Source organism: Gracilinanus agilis, chromosome 4 (assembly GCF_016433145.1).
Source record: "Gracilinanus agilis isolate LMUSP501 chromosome 4, AgileGrace, whole genome shotgun sequence".
In the NCBI taxonomy this organism is placed as follows: domain Eukaryota; kingdom Metazoa; phylum Chordata; class Mammalia; order Didelphimorphia; family Didelphidae; genus Gracilinanus; species Gracilinanus agilis.
The window spans coordinates 24,274,066-24,292,243 of NC_058133.1; the positions used below are offsets into that span (position 1 = coordinate 24,274,066).

The 18,178-nt window shown below is 42.8% G+C and overlaps 1 protein-coding gene across 1 annotated transcript in view; it reads right to left on the minus strand.

The window, feature by feature from the left end:
* Positions 1–18,178, minus strand: part of MROH7 (maestro heat like repeat family member 7) — a 59,590-nt gene that overhangs the window by 30,593 nt on the left and 10,819 nt on the right. Inside the window, exons 4-8 of the mRNA XM_044674797.1 lie at positions 10,461–10,536; positions 9,645–9,740; positions 4,847–4,955; positions 1,521–1,652; positions 345–457 (exon numbers count right to left, since the gene is read on the minus strand). Coding sequence (XP_044530732.1) covers positions 345–457; positions 1,521–1,652; positions 4,847–4,955; positions 9,645–9,740; positions 10,461–10,536 — 526 coding nt within the window. The remainder of the gene's footprint in view (positions 1–344; positions 458–1,520; positions 1,653–4,846; positions 4,956–9,644; positions 9,741–10,460; positions 10,537–18,178) is intronic.

The following is an 18,178-nucleotide window of genomic DNA, read 5'->3' on the forward strand; positions in this document are numbered from 1 at the left end:
ATCTCCCCATGAAGAGAAATAAAACCCTTGAAACAAACGTACATAGTTATTAGTTATTTTAAAGAATTAATCTTTAAGAGCATTTAGGACTCTTGGAGCGCTGAGGAAGACTATGGACTGAGCTTATTCAGTACGGGAGACTAGATTTAGGGAGAGAAGGATACTAGGGGAAGGAGGAAGCACACTCACTCCAGATGTCAGCATCCTGGAGGTTTCCAAACACCAAGGCTCTGGATCGATAGAATGTAAGCTTCTTGAGGACAGGGCTTGTTCCATTGACAGGCATGTAGGATTGTACAATCAACTAGCTTCCCCTCCCCACCCTCCCCATCACCTGTAGTTACCGCAATCACTCTCAAGATGTTTTGGCAAGGGCTGACGGGGTTGTAGGGCCCTAGAAACCGCTTGTTGCTTTCATACAGCTCTAGCTCATTGGTTTCTTCCTTATCTAGGTTCCCTGGAAAGAGAGAGAGAGAGAGAGAGAAAGAGAGAGAGAGAGAGAGAGAGAGAGAGAGAGAGAGAGAGAGAGAGACGGAGTTTTCTTCTTGGACAGAGAGTCCCACCCCACCACCCCTATGCTCAACTGGTCTAACCCTTCATAGGAACCTCATCATAGAAACCCAGGCTACAGCAGCCTCATCTAGGAACTCAGGGGCCAGGAGACCTGGGTTCTGAGTTCATCTCTGCCACCATCTTTCAGGGTAGCCTTCGGGATGCTGCTCATCTTAGCTTCTTTATAATCCTAGGGCAATGGCAAAGAGCATGGTTTAGAGGTGAGAAGGGACCTGAAAGATTATCTGGAGGGCAGATAGATGGATTGAGAGCCAGGCCCAGGGATGGGAGGTCCTGGGTTCAAATCTGGTCTCAGACACATCCTAGTTTTCTAACCCTGGGCAAGTCACTTAACCCCCATTGCCTAGTCTTTACCTCTCTTCTATCTTGGAACCAATACATAGTATTGACTCTAAGACAAAAGGTAAGGGTTTAAAAAAAGGTGATCTAATTCAGAACCCTCATTTTACAAATGAGGAAACTGAGTTTTAGAGACAGAAAGTGACTTACTCAAAGTTGCTGAAGTATAAGGGAAAGGCAGAACTGGACTGTGTTCTAGAAGTGGTCATTGGATTAGATGGCCTTTGAGGTTTCTTCCAGCTCTTAAATTTGGGGGATCTATCTGCTTCTAGCTCTGATATTTTTTTTTCCTTTTTAAACCCTTAACTTCCATCCTAGAATCAATACTGTGTATTGGTTCCAAGACAGAAGAGCAGTAAGGGCTAGGCAATGGGAGTACAGTGACTTGCTCAGTGAATGTAGGAATCCAGATTTGAACCCAGAACCTCTCATCTCTAGGCCTGGCTCTCAAATCACTGAACCACCTGGCTGCTCCCATCTCCAGCATTTCATTTTTCTTAACATGGCCTTAAGGGAATGCTAAGGAACCTGATGCTATTTGTGGGAGAACCCCGGGTGGACGTGACTTCCTCGTGCTCCTCCTCCATGCCACTCATCCCATCACATACTCTTCTGTAGTTCCAGGATGGTATAAAGGATGATGACACCGTCCAGGGCTTCACTGCCAATCTCTTCATCTGGGTCGCAAATTCGAAGAATGAGCCGTCCAAGCAGAAGACCAAACATGGGAAACCCAGGGACTAGCTGTTGGATAGAATCGTAGATCACAGAGTTAGAGAGGTCTCAGAGGTCGTTGAATTTAATCTGCTCATTTTATAGATGAGAAAGATTCGGTGATTTGTCCTGAGTCAGAGGCAGGATTTGAACCTCAGAATTCCCGACACCAAGAGCAACACTATAACCCCAATGCCACACTAGGTCTCTTGGTTAATTAACGAGGGCTTAATGAATATTGGCCTTGTGGCAAAGCGTTGTCTGTAGCAGGCACTGAGGATACATGCAGAGTGCGCCTGGCTAAGACCCCCAAGAGAGCAGAGATCTTGTCCCTGGCCCTTGAGGAACGTGGCGGTCATTGCTCTAAAGAGTATAAACACAAGCAAGAGAGCAATATGAGAAAAGATCTGAGTGCAGAAGCATTAAACTGAGGGCTGTTGCCCTCCCAAAACTCTTGAGTGGGACCTAATCATATTAAAACGTAATTGGGAAATATTTAAGAAAATGTAATACAATACAAGTTAGATAATGTTAGTTTGTGGTTTTCTAAGTCCATGTGAGGCCAGCACGGATCTGTTTCTGTTTCTGTTGGGGTCCGACATCGCTGTGGCCAAGCAGGGGAGATGGAGAGGAAGGGCTTGGTGTGGTGGAGCTCAGGGAAGTCTACCCATAGGTGGTGGGCTTTTGAGTTGAGCCTTGAAGGAAGTTGTAGCTGTGAATTGTCATCTCTGTCCGATTTAAAGGAAGGGATGGACTTCGATTGACGTCTAGAATTAGGGAGAGAGGGTGTTCTTGGTGGGGGGGGCTGTTGGGAGGGGAAATGAGAGGGGTTATAAGCAGAGGGAAAAGTGATAGCAATGGCATGGATCATGCAGGGGCTGCTTCTGGGAAGAGGATTCTTTGTACTTTGTAACAATGGCACACTTATTGGTGCTGACAATGGGGGATGTGTGTGTGTGTGTGTGTGTCTGTCCATCTGTCTGTGTGCATGAAGAGGGAGTTGGGATGGAGCTGGGAGGACGTGGTACTCCTCTGCTTCTATGCCCTTCCACCCTGATAGACTATACATTCCTTGAGGGCAGAGACTGGTTTCACTTTTGTCTTTGCATCCACAGTGCTCAGCATACAGTAGGTGTTTATTACAGACTTGGTGGATGGACTGGAATAAAGCAGAGGAAAGGCTTTGCCAGTCAGGTCCGTTGGAATTGGAATCAATGGGGGACGGCCCTGAATGCCAAATGGAAAAGTCTGAATTTGAGCCCATCGAGGCAATGCTTGTTGTAGGGAATGGGAGAAGACGGCTTCCATAGGACAGGCTTCCAGGCAGAGACAGCTCTGAACAAGCTTGTCTCATCCTCCATTCAGGAAATCAGCCCTAAGTTCCCCAGCATTCCATCCCTCCTTCTCCCTACCCTTGCCCCCTGGTCCCATGCTCCAATGTATAAAGTACATAGAAGATTCTACACACACACACACACACACACACACACACACACACACACAAACTTCATACCCAGCCCATCCTCTTCTCCCCTAAAACATCTTCTTTCCTGACTTTATTATTTCTACCTGCGCTACCACCATTCATTAGGGGGCAGAGATTTGGAGCAGAAAGGAACCTTAGAGGCTATATAGTCCAATCTGCTCCCCTTTTCCATATTTTATAGATGAGGAAACTGAGATCCAGAGAAAAGAGACTTACCCAGGGTCATACAGTCAGTCAACATCAGAGAAGAGATTTAAACCCAAGTCCCTCTGACCCCAAAGACAGTACATTTGCACCATAATGCCTCTGATTAGTCTCCCATGTTGCCAATCTTCTCTTTCCCTCACCTCTTCCATCTATTCATCATGTTCAACTTGCACGAGTTGCCTCTCTGTTCCCATGGCTACCAGCCCTACCCCAATATGGACTCCTGCCAAAGCTTTCTTCCAAGTCTTCTTGTCTTTGAGGTTATTCTGTGTAGTTTGTAAAGAATTCTCCCTTTCCAATCCATCCTGGCAAATGAAGCTTTTTTCTGCATACATCTGGCCCCATCCCTCTTCTCCTCTAAATTCTGCAATGGTGCCCCTTTGTCCACAGAATAAAGTTCAAACTCCCCTGTCTGACATCCAGAACCATCACAATATGGCACCACCCTGCCTTATATCACATAACTTCCTGATGCACTGCACTGGGACAGCAGCTACGTGGCATAGTGTACAGTGTTGAGCCAAGAGTCAGCAAGATATGAGTCAAATTTGGCCTCAGACAGGGTGATCCTGGACAGGTCACTTCACACTCTTTGCCTCAGTTTTCTCATTTGTAAAATGGGAAGGATAACAGCCCCTACATTATAGGGTTGTTTTGATGATCACATGAGATAATGTTTGCGAAGCATTTAGCACAATGCTTGGCACATAGTAGATACTTAAAATGTTTGTTATAGTCATTCACCTATCTAGTCGAATTGGCCTGATCTCTGTTAGGAATACTTCCTGTGATGTCTCACCTCTGTGCCTTTGCTCATGCCCTGCACATGAAATGTCTTCCTTCTATTTCTTTGAATCATTGAATTTCAGCCTATTCTTTAAAGCCCAACGGAGGGTATCATCTCTTCCAGAAAGCTGCCTCTCATTCATTCCCTCACCTGATACGACTCTATGCTTCTCTAAAACATTAATCAGGTATCATATTTATTTACCTATGTGTCTTCTCTCCCCCTACTAGACTATGTGTTCCATGAAGGCAGTGATTATGGCTAATGATTCACTGCTCAGCAAACAGTCAGCCTTTTCTAAAAAATGGATAATATCAAACTGATTAGAATTAGCACAGATATAGACACAGACACAGACATAGACATAGGTACATATATTGGGAGTTCTCAATTCTATTTCTGGTCAGACTACTTATTAACTGTGTCAGCATGGGCAAGCCAGTTCCCCTCTGGGGGCTTCAGTTTTCTCCTCTATCACAAGTCAGGATTAGAACAGAGGGTCTTCCCCATCTCTTCTAGCTCTAGTATCCCAAATCCACATGCACACATAATAAAATAATATACTCAGACACCCAGGGGACATACTCAGAAACAAGTAGTCATGCATGGATACCACTGAACACACACAAACTGTCTTGTGAGGCAGGTACCCACATAATAGTTCCGTCGGTTCTGCTCTATGCTCAACTTTTCCTTGTTTAGAGGCTCCATAGGGTTGTTTGAGTCATGTTCTCTGTGGCTGGTAAAGAAAGACTGAGTCTGGAGAGTGCAGTTCAGCAGGGACACATTGTTGTTCACCGCTCTGGCTCTCTCATGGGCCTTTGCAGATGTTATCCAGGGTCCCAGTGGCTGTGAGGAGAAGAATTTGTTTGTGGTGATTGAGACCAGCTGGTCAAGAGACACAGGCTTGAGCCCCAATTCCATGTGTGACCTTGGACTGGCTTGCCTTTCTCTGGTTCTCACCCCTTCCTCTGTCAGATGAGGTCTTGGTGCTGGATGACCTGAAATTCCTTCTGAGATCTGAAATGTTATTAGTCTCTTTTTCTTTGGCTGCTGGGCATGGGCTTTTGTAGCTGGGCATGTAGCTTTTGTACCAGGGGCCAGGCAAAGACCCACAGACTGTTAGGGGCTAGAAGGGAACTTAGAATATAGAATGTGGGAGCAGGAAAGAATCCTGGAATACAGTGTTAAAGCATAAAATATAATCATGGTGAGACTAGAAAGAATCTTAGAATGTATAAAATGGACATTAGAAAGGAAAATATTAGAGCTGGAAGAAAAGAAAGGTAGAGCCAGAAAGAATTGTAGAGTACAGAATGCATAAAATGCATATTAAAACAGAAATATCAGTGTTGAGAGAGAACTTAGAACATAGAAAACTGGAGCTGGGGAACCTAGAACATAAAATGTCAGAGCAAGAACCTAGAACATAGACTATCAGGCTGTGGAGGGAAGCTGCAATGCAGAAATATTGGGTAAGGGTGGGAACTTAGAACACAGAAGGCCAGAGCAGAAAGGGAACCTAGACCATAGAAAGTCAGAGATGGAAGAGAACTAGAAACATATATGAGGGCAGGGAAAGAAGCTAAGTTGCAGAATGTCAGGGAGAGGAGGAAATTTAGAACATGGAAGGTCAGAACTGAGAGAGAATATAGAACAAATCAGTGTATGAAGGGAAACTGGAACACAGAATGTCAGGGAAAGAAGGGAACTTAGAACACAGAAAGTCAAAAATGAGAGAGAACCTAGAACCTAAAACAGTGATGGTGAACCTATGGTACAGGTGCCAAAGATGGCATGCAGAGCACTGTCTGTGGGCATTCAGCCACCCACTCTCCTACTGCCCCATCAGAGTTCATTACTAGAAAGGCAGAGAGACTTGAGTGGAGCTGCTCCCCTCCTCCTACATCTGATGACATTTTCTCACATCATCCATCCCTCTGTCCAGCAGCCCAATGGGAATATACAGGGGGAAAGGTGGGTGGCAGATGGCAGAGCTGGAGGGGAGCAGAGTTCTCAGGCCACTCCTCTCCCCCTCTCTACACTCACTGAGGACATTCCTCACTTCACCCAGCAGCCCAATGGGAAAGCTTCCTCCCTCACCTGTATGGGGTAAGGGGTAGGGTTGGCATATCCTGCATGTGATCTGTGGAGGGGCACAGCACATGGTCTTGGAGTGGGGGGCAGGCACAGCACTCCATCTGGGGGAGTTGGGGGCAACAGGGCTTGATACTCCATCTCTAAATTAAAGTTTGCCATCACTGACCTAGGATATCAGAACTGAGAGGGAACTCAGAACAGAGATTGTCATAACTGGGAAGGACCATGGAATACAGAATGTGAGACCTTGGAAGGACCTTAGACCATGGAATGTCTAAGCTTGAAGGGGTCTTAAAACACGGGATGCTAGAGCTGGAATGGGCCTTAAAACATAGAACATTAGAACTAGAAATGACCTGAGAGTGAAGGATATGTAGAATTATACCAGAAGGCAAAAAATTGGAAAAATGAGGGGATGCCTTTTGGTTGGAGAATGGCTGAACAAATTGTGGTATCTGTTGGTGATGGAATACTATTGTGCTCAAAGGAATAATGAACTGGAGGAATTCCATGTGAACTGGAACAACCTCCAGGAATTGATGCAGAGTGAAAGGAGCAGAACCAGGAGAACCTTATACACAGAGACTGATACACTGTGGCACAATTGAATGTAATGGATTTCTCTAGTAGCAGCAATGAAATGACCCAGGACAATTCTGAGGGACTTATGAGAAAGAGCACTATTCACATCCAGAGAAAGAACTGTGGGAGCAGAAACACAAAAGAAAAACAATTGCTTGATCTCATAGGTCGATGGGGATATGTTTGGGGATGTTGACTCTAAGCAATCACCCTAATGCAAATATTAATAATATGGGAAGTAGGTCTTGATCAATGACACATGTAAAACCCGGAGGAATTGCTTGTTGGCTACAGAAGGGGGTAGGAGGAGAGGAGGGAAAGAACATGAATCATGTAATCATGGGAAATTTTTCTAAATTAATCAATTAAAGTTTTTCAGAGCAAAAATAAATAAACAAATAATAAAAGAATTGCACGAGAGCACCTAGCACAGAATGTCAGAACTAAAGTGGACCTGGGAATATAGAATGCAAAAATTAAATACTGTTGCAGACAATGTTGGAGATGGAAAGAAATTTGGGGACATGATTTCTGAGCTAAGAAGAACCTTCGAGGATAAAATATGTGGTATATACATTTGAACATAGAATGTCTAGAGTAAGAGAAAGAGGGCAAGGTACTAAGGATACTAAAAAGATTAAGACAGATCCCTCAAGAATTTGGTGATCCAGCAGGGGCACAGATCCAAATAATGCTAAGGCAAGGCAGAATGCACTGAGTGCCCTGAGGTCCTCTGAGGGATTTGTGGAGAAAGAGAAAAGAAGGCTTCCTGGAAGAAGCAGCATTTGAGTGGGGCTTTGTAGCTTGTATAGGACCCCAGAGACAGAAATAAAAGAGAAACAGTGCTCCAGGAAGAAATAAAAGCTTAGAGGAAAGATCTGGAGATGGTCAAATACAGAATGTATTTGGGGAGGAGAGAAAAGGTAGGTTGGGATGGAGTTTAGGAGGGTCTTGAGTGCCAGGCCTGGAATAGGAGCATACTCTTTGCTGTTAAAGAATAGTCTTTGATTCCTCTTAATATCCTAGTGTGGGCAGGATGGGAAAGGCTGGGGGATGGTGGTGTTTTGGGAAGTTAGCAATCACTGAGACCACCAAGGCCCACCTGCCTCCTCAAATCAACACAGATGCATGCTGTGAGAGGCCAATGAAGGAGGCCACCCCAGACATATGGAGAAAGGAAGCAAATTGGGACAGCGGAAGGGACAAGAGAAAGAGATTAAGAAGAAAGAATGAGATTGGAAGGGGCAAAAGGAAGAAGGAGGCACCAGTGGAAGAGGCAGAAATTGAGGCAATGGAGATGAGCAGAGACAAAAAGGGATGGAAGGAGTCAGGGATAGGAGAATAAGGATAGAGAAAAGAGCAAATAAAATGGAACAGGATCATGACCTATTCATCTGTCCCTTTGTGTTTAAACTTGTCTCTAGACCTTATCTCCCTCATCTGCAAAATGGGGATAATCACCCCCAACCTGTCCATTTCACAAGGCTTTTGTGGAAAATAAGACAGTTGTTTTTTAAAAGCTTTTGTAGGGACAGTGAGGTAGCTCAGTGGATAGAGACCCAGGCCTGGAGATGGGAGGTCTTGGGTTCAAATATAGACTCAGATACTTCCTAGCTAACATGACCGTGGGTAAGTCGCTTAATCCCCATTGCCTAGCAATACACAGGATTGATTCTAAGGTGGAAGATAAGGGTTAAAAAAAAAGCTTTTGTAAATGATTAAGCCCAAATTATTAAGCTTGGACAGACATTGCTAGGGAAAAAGGAGCTGGACTCAGACTTGAGGATGAAGAGAAGAGTGGGCTGGATCATAGATCTCCCATTGGTGAATTCCTTCCTGGGCCTCCATTTTGGGGATGGGGCCAATTTGGTCATGAACCATTTGCATCTGGGTTGTGCTTTTGACTCTACTGACTTCAGCACCAGGTGTGTTCTTTCTCCTCCCCTCCCCTTTTATTCATGGTCTCCCCTCATCAGAATGTAAGTTCCTTGAGGACAGGGACCATCTTTCTTTTTGCTTGAATTTGTACTCCAAGCACTCGGTACAGTGCCTAACACATAATAGATGCTTAATAAATGCTCAGTGCCTGTCTGCCAGCCTAGAGCTGGAGTGTCAGAGACCACCTAGTTCTTCCTCATCAATTTATAGATGCAGAAACTTAGTCCTAAAGATTGAATCATTTGTGCAAGGTCGCACAAAAATTAATCAGCAAAGCCTGGATGCAAATTCAGCCTCCTTTCTACCATCCCACACTGTGCCATTGCATCAATAGGTCCCAAACTGCCACTTGACTCAAAAGTTCGTCTCTGAGGCATCCATATACCCTCAGTGATGCTGTGTGGTTATAAATCATGAATTGTTGCCATCTCAGATGAACTGTAGGAACATAGATTTAGAGTTGGAAGGGATCTTGGGGGTGAAAGGATTCAACTTTCTATTTGACTTGCCCAAGATCACACAAATGGTGAGTAGAAGAGGTGGTGTTTGAACACGGGGTCCTGTAACTCTAAATCCATGACTCTTTCCCACTGTGGGAATGGGTGAAAGGGATGACAGTGGGAATGGAGATGAGGTAACAGAGATGGGGAATGAAGAAGAGAAGGAAGGGATGAAAGCTAGGAGAGAGGAGTTGAGGAGAGGGGAGAAATGGTGGGGAAGAGGTTGGAGGGGAGGAGGAAGAAGGGTTCATTCCTGATGACATCATGGCTTTGAGATTTTGCTCATTTCTCCAGGATCATCCCTACCTCCCAAACCCTGTGCCTAGTCCCACCCTCTCCACCACTTCTCTCTGGTCCATCCATTGCCTCTAATTTGTCCAAGGCCAGGTCCAGAACCATCTCGAAGGCTTCTGCTCACCTCCAAAATGCTAGTCAGGCTAGCTGGGGTAGGATCTTCTAGGAAGAGAGACTTCAGCAATGTCTGAAGAGCATCCAGGGTCTGAGAATACAACGTCTAAGGGAGGAGAGGAGAAGAAAAGGAAGGTAATTAGGAGTTCTGAAGAATGGTGAGAGGACCTCCCACAAGCAATAGGTTATTCAAAGGTGAGGAATCAAGGAGATACCTTTAGCCCCTTCTGTGGGTCAGGAGGAAGAGAATCATAGACTCTCTCAGGTGGAATGCCCTCTGAGGTCAGTCAGTCAATCAATAAACATTTATTAAGCTCCTGCTATTTTTAGCACTGGGGATTCAAAGGAAGACAAAGCAAGCAAACCAAAAACTCCAGTCCCACTCTGAAGGAGCTCAAAGTGTGATGGAAGAGAAAACATTCAGACAACTGTGTGGGGAAAGAGTCAAGATGGTGGAGTAGAAGCAGGGAAGCTCGAAACCACCATGAGAATCCCCTCCAACCAATCTTAAAATAATGCCACAAAGTGAATGCAAGAGTGAAAGAACCAACAAAGAGACAGAGTGAAGGAACTTTCCAGAAAAGAAAAACCTAAAAGGTAGGCAGAGAACATCTGGGGCAGTGGGTGAGAGGGGAGAACAACCAGTAGGAGGCTACAGCAAGGAGTAAGGTCAAGAGCAAACACACACACACACACACACACACACACACACACACACACACACACACACACTCTCCTGCTGTGCCCTGTTCTGAACCTGAGCCCAAGGCAACATCCAGACCCTGACACCCTACCTGGGCAGATAGAGGTCCAAGCCAATACACACCCTTTCTGGTTCCAAGCAAACCTGCAGTGGGGTCTGGAATTCCAGCCCAGGACAGTCTGTGCTGAAGGACCCTGATCTGTGTGGGCCCAGAGTGAGGCCAAGAGTCCCAGCCAAGGCCTGTGGCAAGGATATAAATCCCAATTTGGGGCAATTGGTGGATCCAAGTTGGGCCCCCTGAGCCTCTTGTCAAAGGCTCAAGGGCTAGGCAGTCCTAGTATGCATGACCTGGTCAAGCCCAGAGTAAGACCAAAGGCTTCACCTAAGCCTGAGACTAGAATTGGAGCTGTGCCTGATCTGATCAAGCCCACAGTGAGACCAAAAACCTAAGCCCCCCAGTCTGAGGTGAGAATTTCAGCCATCAGCAGTCTCAAACGTTAATTGAATCAGTAGTGGGAAGTGGCTCTCAGAGCTCCCAGCCTTCAGGCCATTATACCATCTTGGAAGGACTAAAACTGGCAGAAACCCAGAAATAAAGCTAAGAGTAGCATCGAGGATGGACTGAAGCTTAAGAGGGTACCCCAACCTCCCAGAAAACAAAGCCTACCTATAAAAAGGTTGAGAAAATGAGCAAACAAAAAAAACACATAACTATAGAGAATTTTTATGGAGACAAAGAACAAGGCACAGACACAGAAGAGGACAGTGAAAGCACTCAAAAGAAAAATACAAATTAGGCACACATTCTGGAAGAGCTCAGAGGATTTAAAAAAAATTAAGAGAGGCAAAGGAAAAATGGGTATGAGAAATGAAAGCAATGCAAGAAGAAATGGGCCAAATGAAAAAGGAAGCTCAAAAGCTAACAGAGGAAAATAATTTCTTAAAACTTAGAATTGGGCAACCAGATAACTGTGTACAAACAAGCTATATCCAGGATAAACTGGAGATAATTTCAAAGAAAAGACACTGGCATTGAGGGGAGTTTGGAAAGACTTCTAACAGAAGGTAAGACTTCAGTTGAAACTTGAAAGAAACCAGGAGGAAGAGATGAGAAAAAAAAAGAGGACTTCAGACAGAGAGGACAGTCAGTGAAAAAGCCCAGAGCCTGAAGATGGAGACTTGTTTGAGGAATAGCATGGTGGCCAGTGTCATCAGATCAGAGAGCACAGGTGGAGGAGGGTTACTCCAAGATTTAAATGAGCCTTAAATGCCAGTTGTTAAATACCAGATGAATTTAAACTGCAGACTGCCAACTTTTCTGGAACTTCACTAACAATACTTTCAAACTAGCTTCAGTTCCTCTTTTTTTTAAGTCAACGAAATAATCTTCCTCCAATAAAACAATACATTTGTCACTTTCCAGGGAGAGCACTAAAAGTTCCGAGTGCTATTTCTATGTAATTTCCACAAAGCTTTATTCTTATTTTTCCTTAAAATAAATTCTATGGAGTGGTACCTCAAAACTCACTTGGATATCTTAGCATTTATAAAAACGTTCAAATCACAATCTAGAAATTCACATAAGAGAACTGAAATTTCCATCACAGATTTAGTCCCTAACTAGTTTACAATGCCATAAATTTCTGCAAATTGGGAGGAATGATTCCCTTCCCTCTTATCTGTTTTTCCCCTCTGCCTCCCCAATTTAGTCCAAGTTATAAATGCAGAGAAGAGACTTTCTTTTTGAAGGTTTTGAAAGTTCTCCATTAAAGTTTTACTCTTCATACCCTTCTTTCCCTTGTCTGACTAGATCACAGGAAAACGTCATTTTGATTTACCAAGACACAGAACATAGATCACATACTGACAACATGACAGACATCACCCAAATACAAACACTAAAGCAAAAAGAAAAACAAAACACACAAAACAAACACATAGAATCAGTTGCTGAGGAAATCTTTTCCGAATACTCCAGAAAAACTAGTTTTTAACCCAGAACCAAACCAGACCAATCACATAATTGATCAGATTGGAGTTGGGGATGGGTATTGCCATCAGTGGATTAGGGAAGCATGGCCAATCTTCACTGCCTGAGCACAAATACTGACCAAGTTCTCAGCTCCAACCCATTAGGGCTGTCCCAAACAGAGCCCATGGCATTCCCAGGTCACAACTCCTGGAATTCCACCACTACCACCATTTACTGTGGGTTAAATTGTTGGTGCCAGAATACACCAGGACAAGAACCAGAACCAAGACCAAAACCAAACTAAAAATTTAGGAACTAACCAGGATTTATTGAGTTTGCCAGCAAGGGAACCTCATTTGCACGGGTGTTGTTTTCACAGAGGAACAAAAGGACCAAGCTTATATAGGTTTCAATTTAGACAAGAAGCAAAATGGGAATGGGGGTACCTTAGGTTTGGACAAGACCTGCTGCTGGGGGCTTGTAGGGAAGGAAACAGGCATGTGGTAACCTATGATTAGACAGAGCTTGTTGCTAGGGCTAGCAATAGAAAAAGTTCTGCTTCCGATTAGCTATCTCCTGTAACCCTGTTCTACTAGATAGGACTTGTTCTTGCTGTTTTAGGAAGTTTACAGTAGGGTGGGAGTTCCAATACAAACAGGGTGAGGAAAGATAGAGAATACAGACAAAATGGAGTTGCTTTCGCTTTCTTGGTTACCCATAACACCCCCAGGAACTATATCACTATAATTACCATACATTGTTTCTACAAATCCAGACAGATGATTGGAGAAATATTAATTGTCCATGGGTAGGTCAAGGCAACATGATAAAAATGACAATACCACCTGAATTCATTATTTATGCAGTGCCATAACAATCAAACTACCAAAAGATTGCTTTATAGGGCTAGAAAAATAATAGTATTCATCTGGAAGAAAAAAAGATCAAGAATGTTGAGGGTTAATAAAAAAAAAAAGGAAGTAAAGCAGTTAAATAGTACTAAATTTTCAACTATATTATTAAGAAAAAGACAATTTGGTACTAGTTAAGAAATAGAAAGGTTGATCAGTGGAATAGATTAGTTACACAGTCAATAGAAACAAATGAACACAATAGCTATTATTTGATAAACCCAGATACCAGCTATCGGAACAAGAACTCACCATTTGAATAAACCTACTGTGAAAACTGGAATTTATGTCTGGCAGAAACTAGAAATAGACAGTCATCTCATACTATATACCAGTGATTCCCAAAGTGGGTGCCACCGCCCCCTGGTGGGTGCTGCAGTGATCCAGGGAGGTGGTGATAGCCACAGGTGCATTTATCTTTCCTATTAATTGCTATTAAAATTTTAAAAAAATATAATTTCCAGGGGGCTAAGTAATATTTTTTTCTGGAAAGGGAGAGGTAGGCCAAAAAAGTTTGGGAACCACTGCTATATACCAAGACAGACTCCAAATGGATAGACATAAAGACTAACAACATAAACAAATTAGAAGAACATGGAAGAAATTACTGATAAGATCTATGGGTAAGTGAAACATTTCTGACCAAATAAAACAGAGAGATACATAGCAAATAAAATGGACACTTTTGATTATATAAAATTGAGTTTCTTATAAAAATAAAACCAAGGTAGCTGAAATTAAAAGAGAAGCAAAAAAATTGGGCGGGGGAGCTTACGAGGAAGTTTCTCTGATATAGATCTCATTTAAAAGGTTATGGGGAAATGATTCAATTTATAAAAATAAGAGACATTTTCAAATCTGACCCAAGATACCAGCTGTGTGACCCTGGGCAAGTCACTTAACCCCAATTGCCTAACTCTTACTGTTCTTCTGTCTTGGAATTAATACTGAGGTAGAAGGTAAGGGTTTGGGGGGGGGGGGAGAGAGAGAGAGAGAGAGAGAGAGAGAGAGAGAGAGAGAGAGAGAGTTTTAATTGATAAGTGGTGAAAGGATATGAATTGGTAGTTTTCAGATTGAAGGGTCTGATTTCCCTGAATCCTCAAGTTCTCATTATTTGGACTAATGCTGGTACTGGAAATGATTTTCCATGATCCTGACCTAAAGCCTAACAAAAGAAAAAAAAAGCAGCACTTCACTTCCAAAATTTATTTCCATGATTAACTTTTTGAGTATGTTGGGGTGTGTGCAGGTGGAAAATTTGCCACACCTGAGCTACATTCCCAGCATCCTTTTAAGTTACGTACTCGTTTGACGTACAGGGGTTTGGGAGGTAACTTTGGCTGAGATTCAGGCTGCAGGGCTCTTTTTTGGGAGCTTGTGCTTTGCTTTGGTAAAAGTGCTGCAGGTGTGAGTTTTTGGCTCTCTTTACTTGCTCATTTGACTGAAAAAATCCTTTTCCTTTTCTTTTCCTCTTTTTGTTTATTATTAAATTATATATATTTTAAACACTAGGATTATTTATTCATTTTTACTCCTACAGGTGGGAAGGGAGAGAAGTAAATAATCACAATTTTAGAATCAAGTATCAAGAAGACACATTATTCCTCATATTCAGATTGGCCAAGGCAAGAGATACATCCTTCCTCTCCCCTTTCAGAACCCTCAAGTTAAAATAGCCACCAAGAGGAACAGACCAGAGTTCCAAAGAGATCTAATCTATTGATTAGCATTTACAGTACATATTTGGTCATGTATAAATATTGACAGTGTGGCTTGGTGGTTTGATTCTTTGATTTTTTTTTAAGATGCTCTCCAGTATTAAAGGTTGAAATTCAGATCTATGATTTGTCCCCAGTCTATTATGTGCTCTGTGATTACATTAGGTGACCCTACTGTGATAATGCAGTGTAGACACTCTCTGCTGAGTCTGTGCCCTTCCTGAGAGGTTGGACTAGATGAAATACCCTCTGAGGTCCCTTATGAAGGATAATAGGGTTTAGACCTAAAAGGGTCCAATTGAACTTAAAGAATCTACAATTTTTGGAATCTAAATTTCATGGAGTCAGTATTTTTACCCTTCTTAGCTTCTCTTATTCTAAAATACTATATTCTAAAATTCTAGCAATCTAAGGTTCTATGGTTCTTATTTTCTAAAATTCAGAAGAATTCTACAACTTGATTATTCTAGGAGTTTAATGGTTCTAACTAAAGTTCTATTGTTCTAGGATACTAGGATTCAGTTATTCCAAGATTATAAGGGCCCATCAATTTAAGATTCTTTTGTTTTAATGATCCTAGAACCTAACATTTCTTGGGTTCTACCCACCAGATTTTATAGTTTGAGGGTTCTAAGAGCCTATTATTCTAGGACTCTATGAGTGGGTTATTCTGGGTATTCTATAGTTCTACTTATCTATGATTCTATTGTTCTAGGGATCTATGAGTCCGATTTTGTAGTTCTAGGATTCTAAAATTCTATTATTCTGGAGTTGTATGGTTCATCAACCCAACAATCAGTCACTCTAACACCTTACATTTCTTTTGTTCTAGGGTCCTAGGATTCAGTTGTTCTAAAGTTCTAATTCACTAAGTTTCTATGGTTCTAAAGTTCTAGGACTTTGAGATTCTACATTTTCTCATTCTCAGAACCTCTTAGAGACTCAAGGGGACTCCTAATGAGAGTTATCTAAACTCTTCTGTTCACAGGTCTGAGAGTGCCAAGAGTGTCACATTGTTATTGAGGAGGAAATGTAGAACTTTGGACCAAAAAGGATTTTATTGGTGATGATATTTCTGAACAGCTACCATGAGTGGGGAGGGAATATGGCCAGGGAAGAGTGTGGTTCTATCCTTGCAGTCCACATATGAGTATCCCCACCTTCCCCCACTTTCCATGGCTTCAGAAGGTTCAGGAATGCCACGCGTTCTGACCCCAGGGCATCCTCTTCACCAGATGAGATATCTGGAGGATGTCGAATTAGGAGGGACCTTGGAGAATATCTATTTTAGGCTCAAGGGAAGGAGAGGGACTTGCCCCAGGCAGAGAGGCAGGAGATGGCACAGCCCCTTTCCGAATGCAGGAAGGTCTGGAGACCAGGGAACTGTAGAAAATCCTTCTCAGTAGAATAATAAATAAAGATCATTTGCATGGCACTATATAATGATTACCTTTTATCCTCACAACAACTCTGAGAGGTAGGTGCAATTATCATCTTCATTTTACAGATGAAGAAAACTGAGGGACACCCAAGTTAAGTGGCTAGCCCGAGAATCATAAAGCTAATAAATGTCTGACACTGGATTTGAACTCGTGTCTTCTAGACTTCAGGTCCCAGATTGAGACATTCATTAAGTGCATGATCCCGGGCATATCGTGCAATCTCAAAAAATCAGAGTCGGGACTGGGAGAGACTTCAGAGACCATCTCCTTCAGCCTGGGGATCCTTGTTGATAATCTTTTCAATAAATGACCAACCACTCTCTGCTTGAAGACCGCCTACTCCCATTCCACTTTGAGATATCTTTAATCATTGGGGAGATTTTCCTTATAAAAAGCCAGAATCTACTTCTGGTTATTTCTTCCACCTGGACCTATTTCTGACCACTAGGACCAAGCAGAACATAGCTAATTCCCCTTCCCTTTGACCACCTTTTAAATAGATTTTAGAAGGCAGAAACTTTGTCTGACCCCCAACCAAGTATCTACTACCTTGAACTCAATATCCATCCCCTCCATGACTCGGTCAAGACCTCCTCCGGACATATATGCCAACTTGAGACCATAGACCTGGAGCTGGAAACTTTTCACTTACCTCCTTTACTGGACAGCGAATGGAAGTCTTGAGAAGTTAAATCACTTGTCCCAGGTCACACAGGTCATAAACAACAGAGGCAGGATTCGAAGTCAGATCCCTCTGACCCCTGGAGCTGGTGTTCATTCTATTGGCTCTGGAGTCCTTCCTAAAGAAGGATCTTTCCTATAAACATCCCTTCGAAAATGTGATGTTTAGAATTGGAAATAATCCTCTTCTCCTTTCTGGACTTCCTTGGTAAAATTCAAGGGGGCACCTGAGTCATGGTGTCAAATTCAAATAAAACCTTCAGGCCATATTAGAAAACCACAAATTTGAGGGCAGCTGGATAGCTCAGTGGATTGAGAGCCAGGTCTAGAGAGGGGAGGTCCTGGGTTCAAATCTGGCCTCAAACACTTCCTAGCTGTGTGACCCTGGGCAAGTCACTTGACCCCCATTGCCTAGCCCTTAACCACTCTTCTGCCTTGGAGCCAATACATAGTATTGACTCCAAGATGGAAGGTGAGGGTTTTTAAAGAAAAAAGAAAGAAAGAAAACCACAAATTCACATTGTTATGTTGCATTGTGTTTTTATTTTGGGGAAAGAAAGAAAGAAAGAAAGAAAGAAAGAAAGAAAGAAAGAAAGAAAGAAAGAAAGAAAGAAAGAAAGAAAGAAAGAAAGAAAGAAAGAAAGAAANCAAAATGAAACGAACTTAAAACCTGCCCAACTCCGACTACTAGCATTGATCAACATTGATCCAAGAGATCAAATGATATAACATGTAATCCACAGTAGAGGAGTTGGAGATCACAGGAGCAACATATAATATATAGTGTCAGACTTAGTCATTTCATCAGTCTTAACTGTTTTTTCCTTTTGTCTAAGGGAGGAGTTGATGCTGGGAAGGGTATCAAGAAATGTTTGGGAAGCAGCTAGGTAGAACAGAAGATGGAGTACCAGTGTGGAGTTGGGAGGACCTAGATTCAAATCTAGCCTCAGACACATCCTAGCTCTGTGACCCTGTGCAAATCACTTAACCCTGTTTGGGGAAAGAAAGAAAGAAAGAAAGAAAGAAAGAAAGAAAGAAAGAAAGAAAGAAAGAAAGAAAGAAAGAAAGAAAGAAAGAAAGAAAGGAAGGAAGGAAGGAAGGAAGGAAGGAAGGAAGG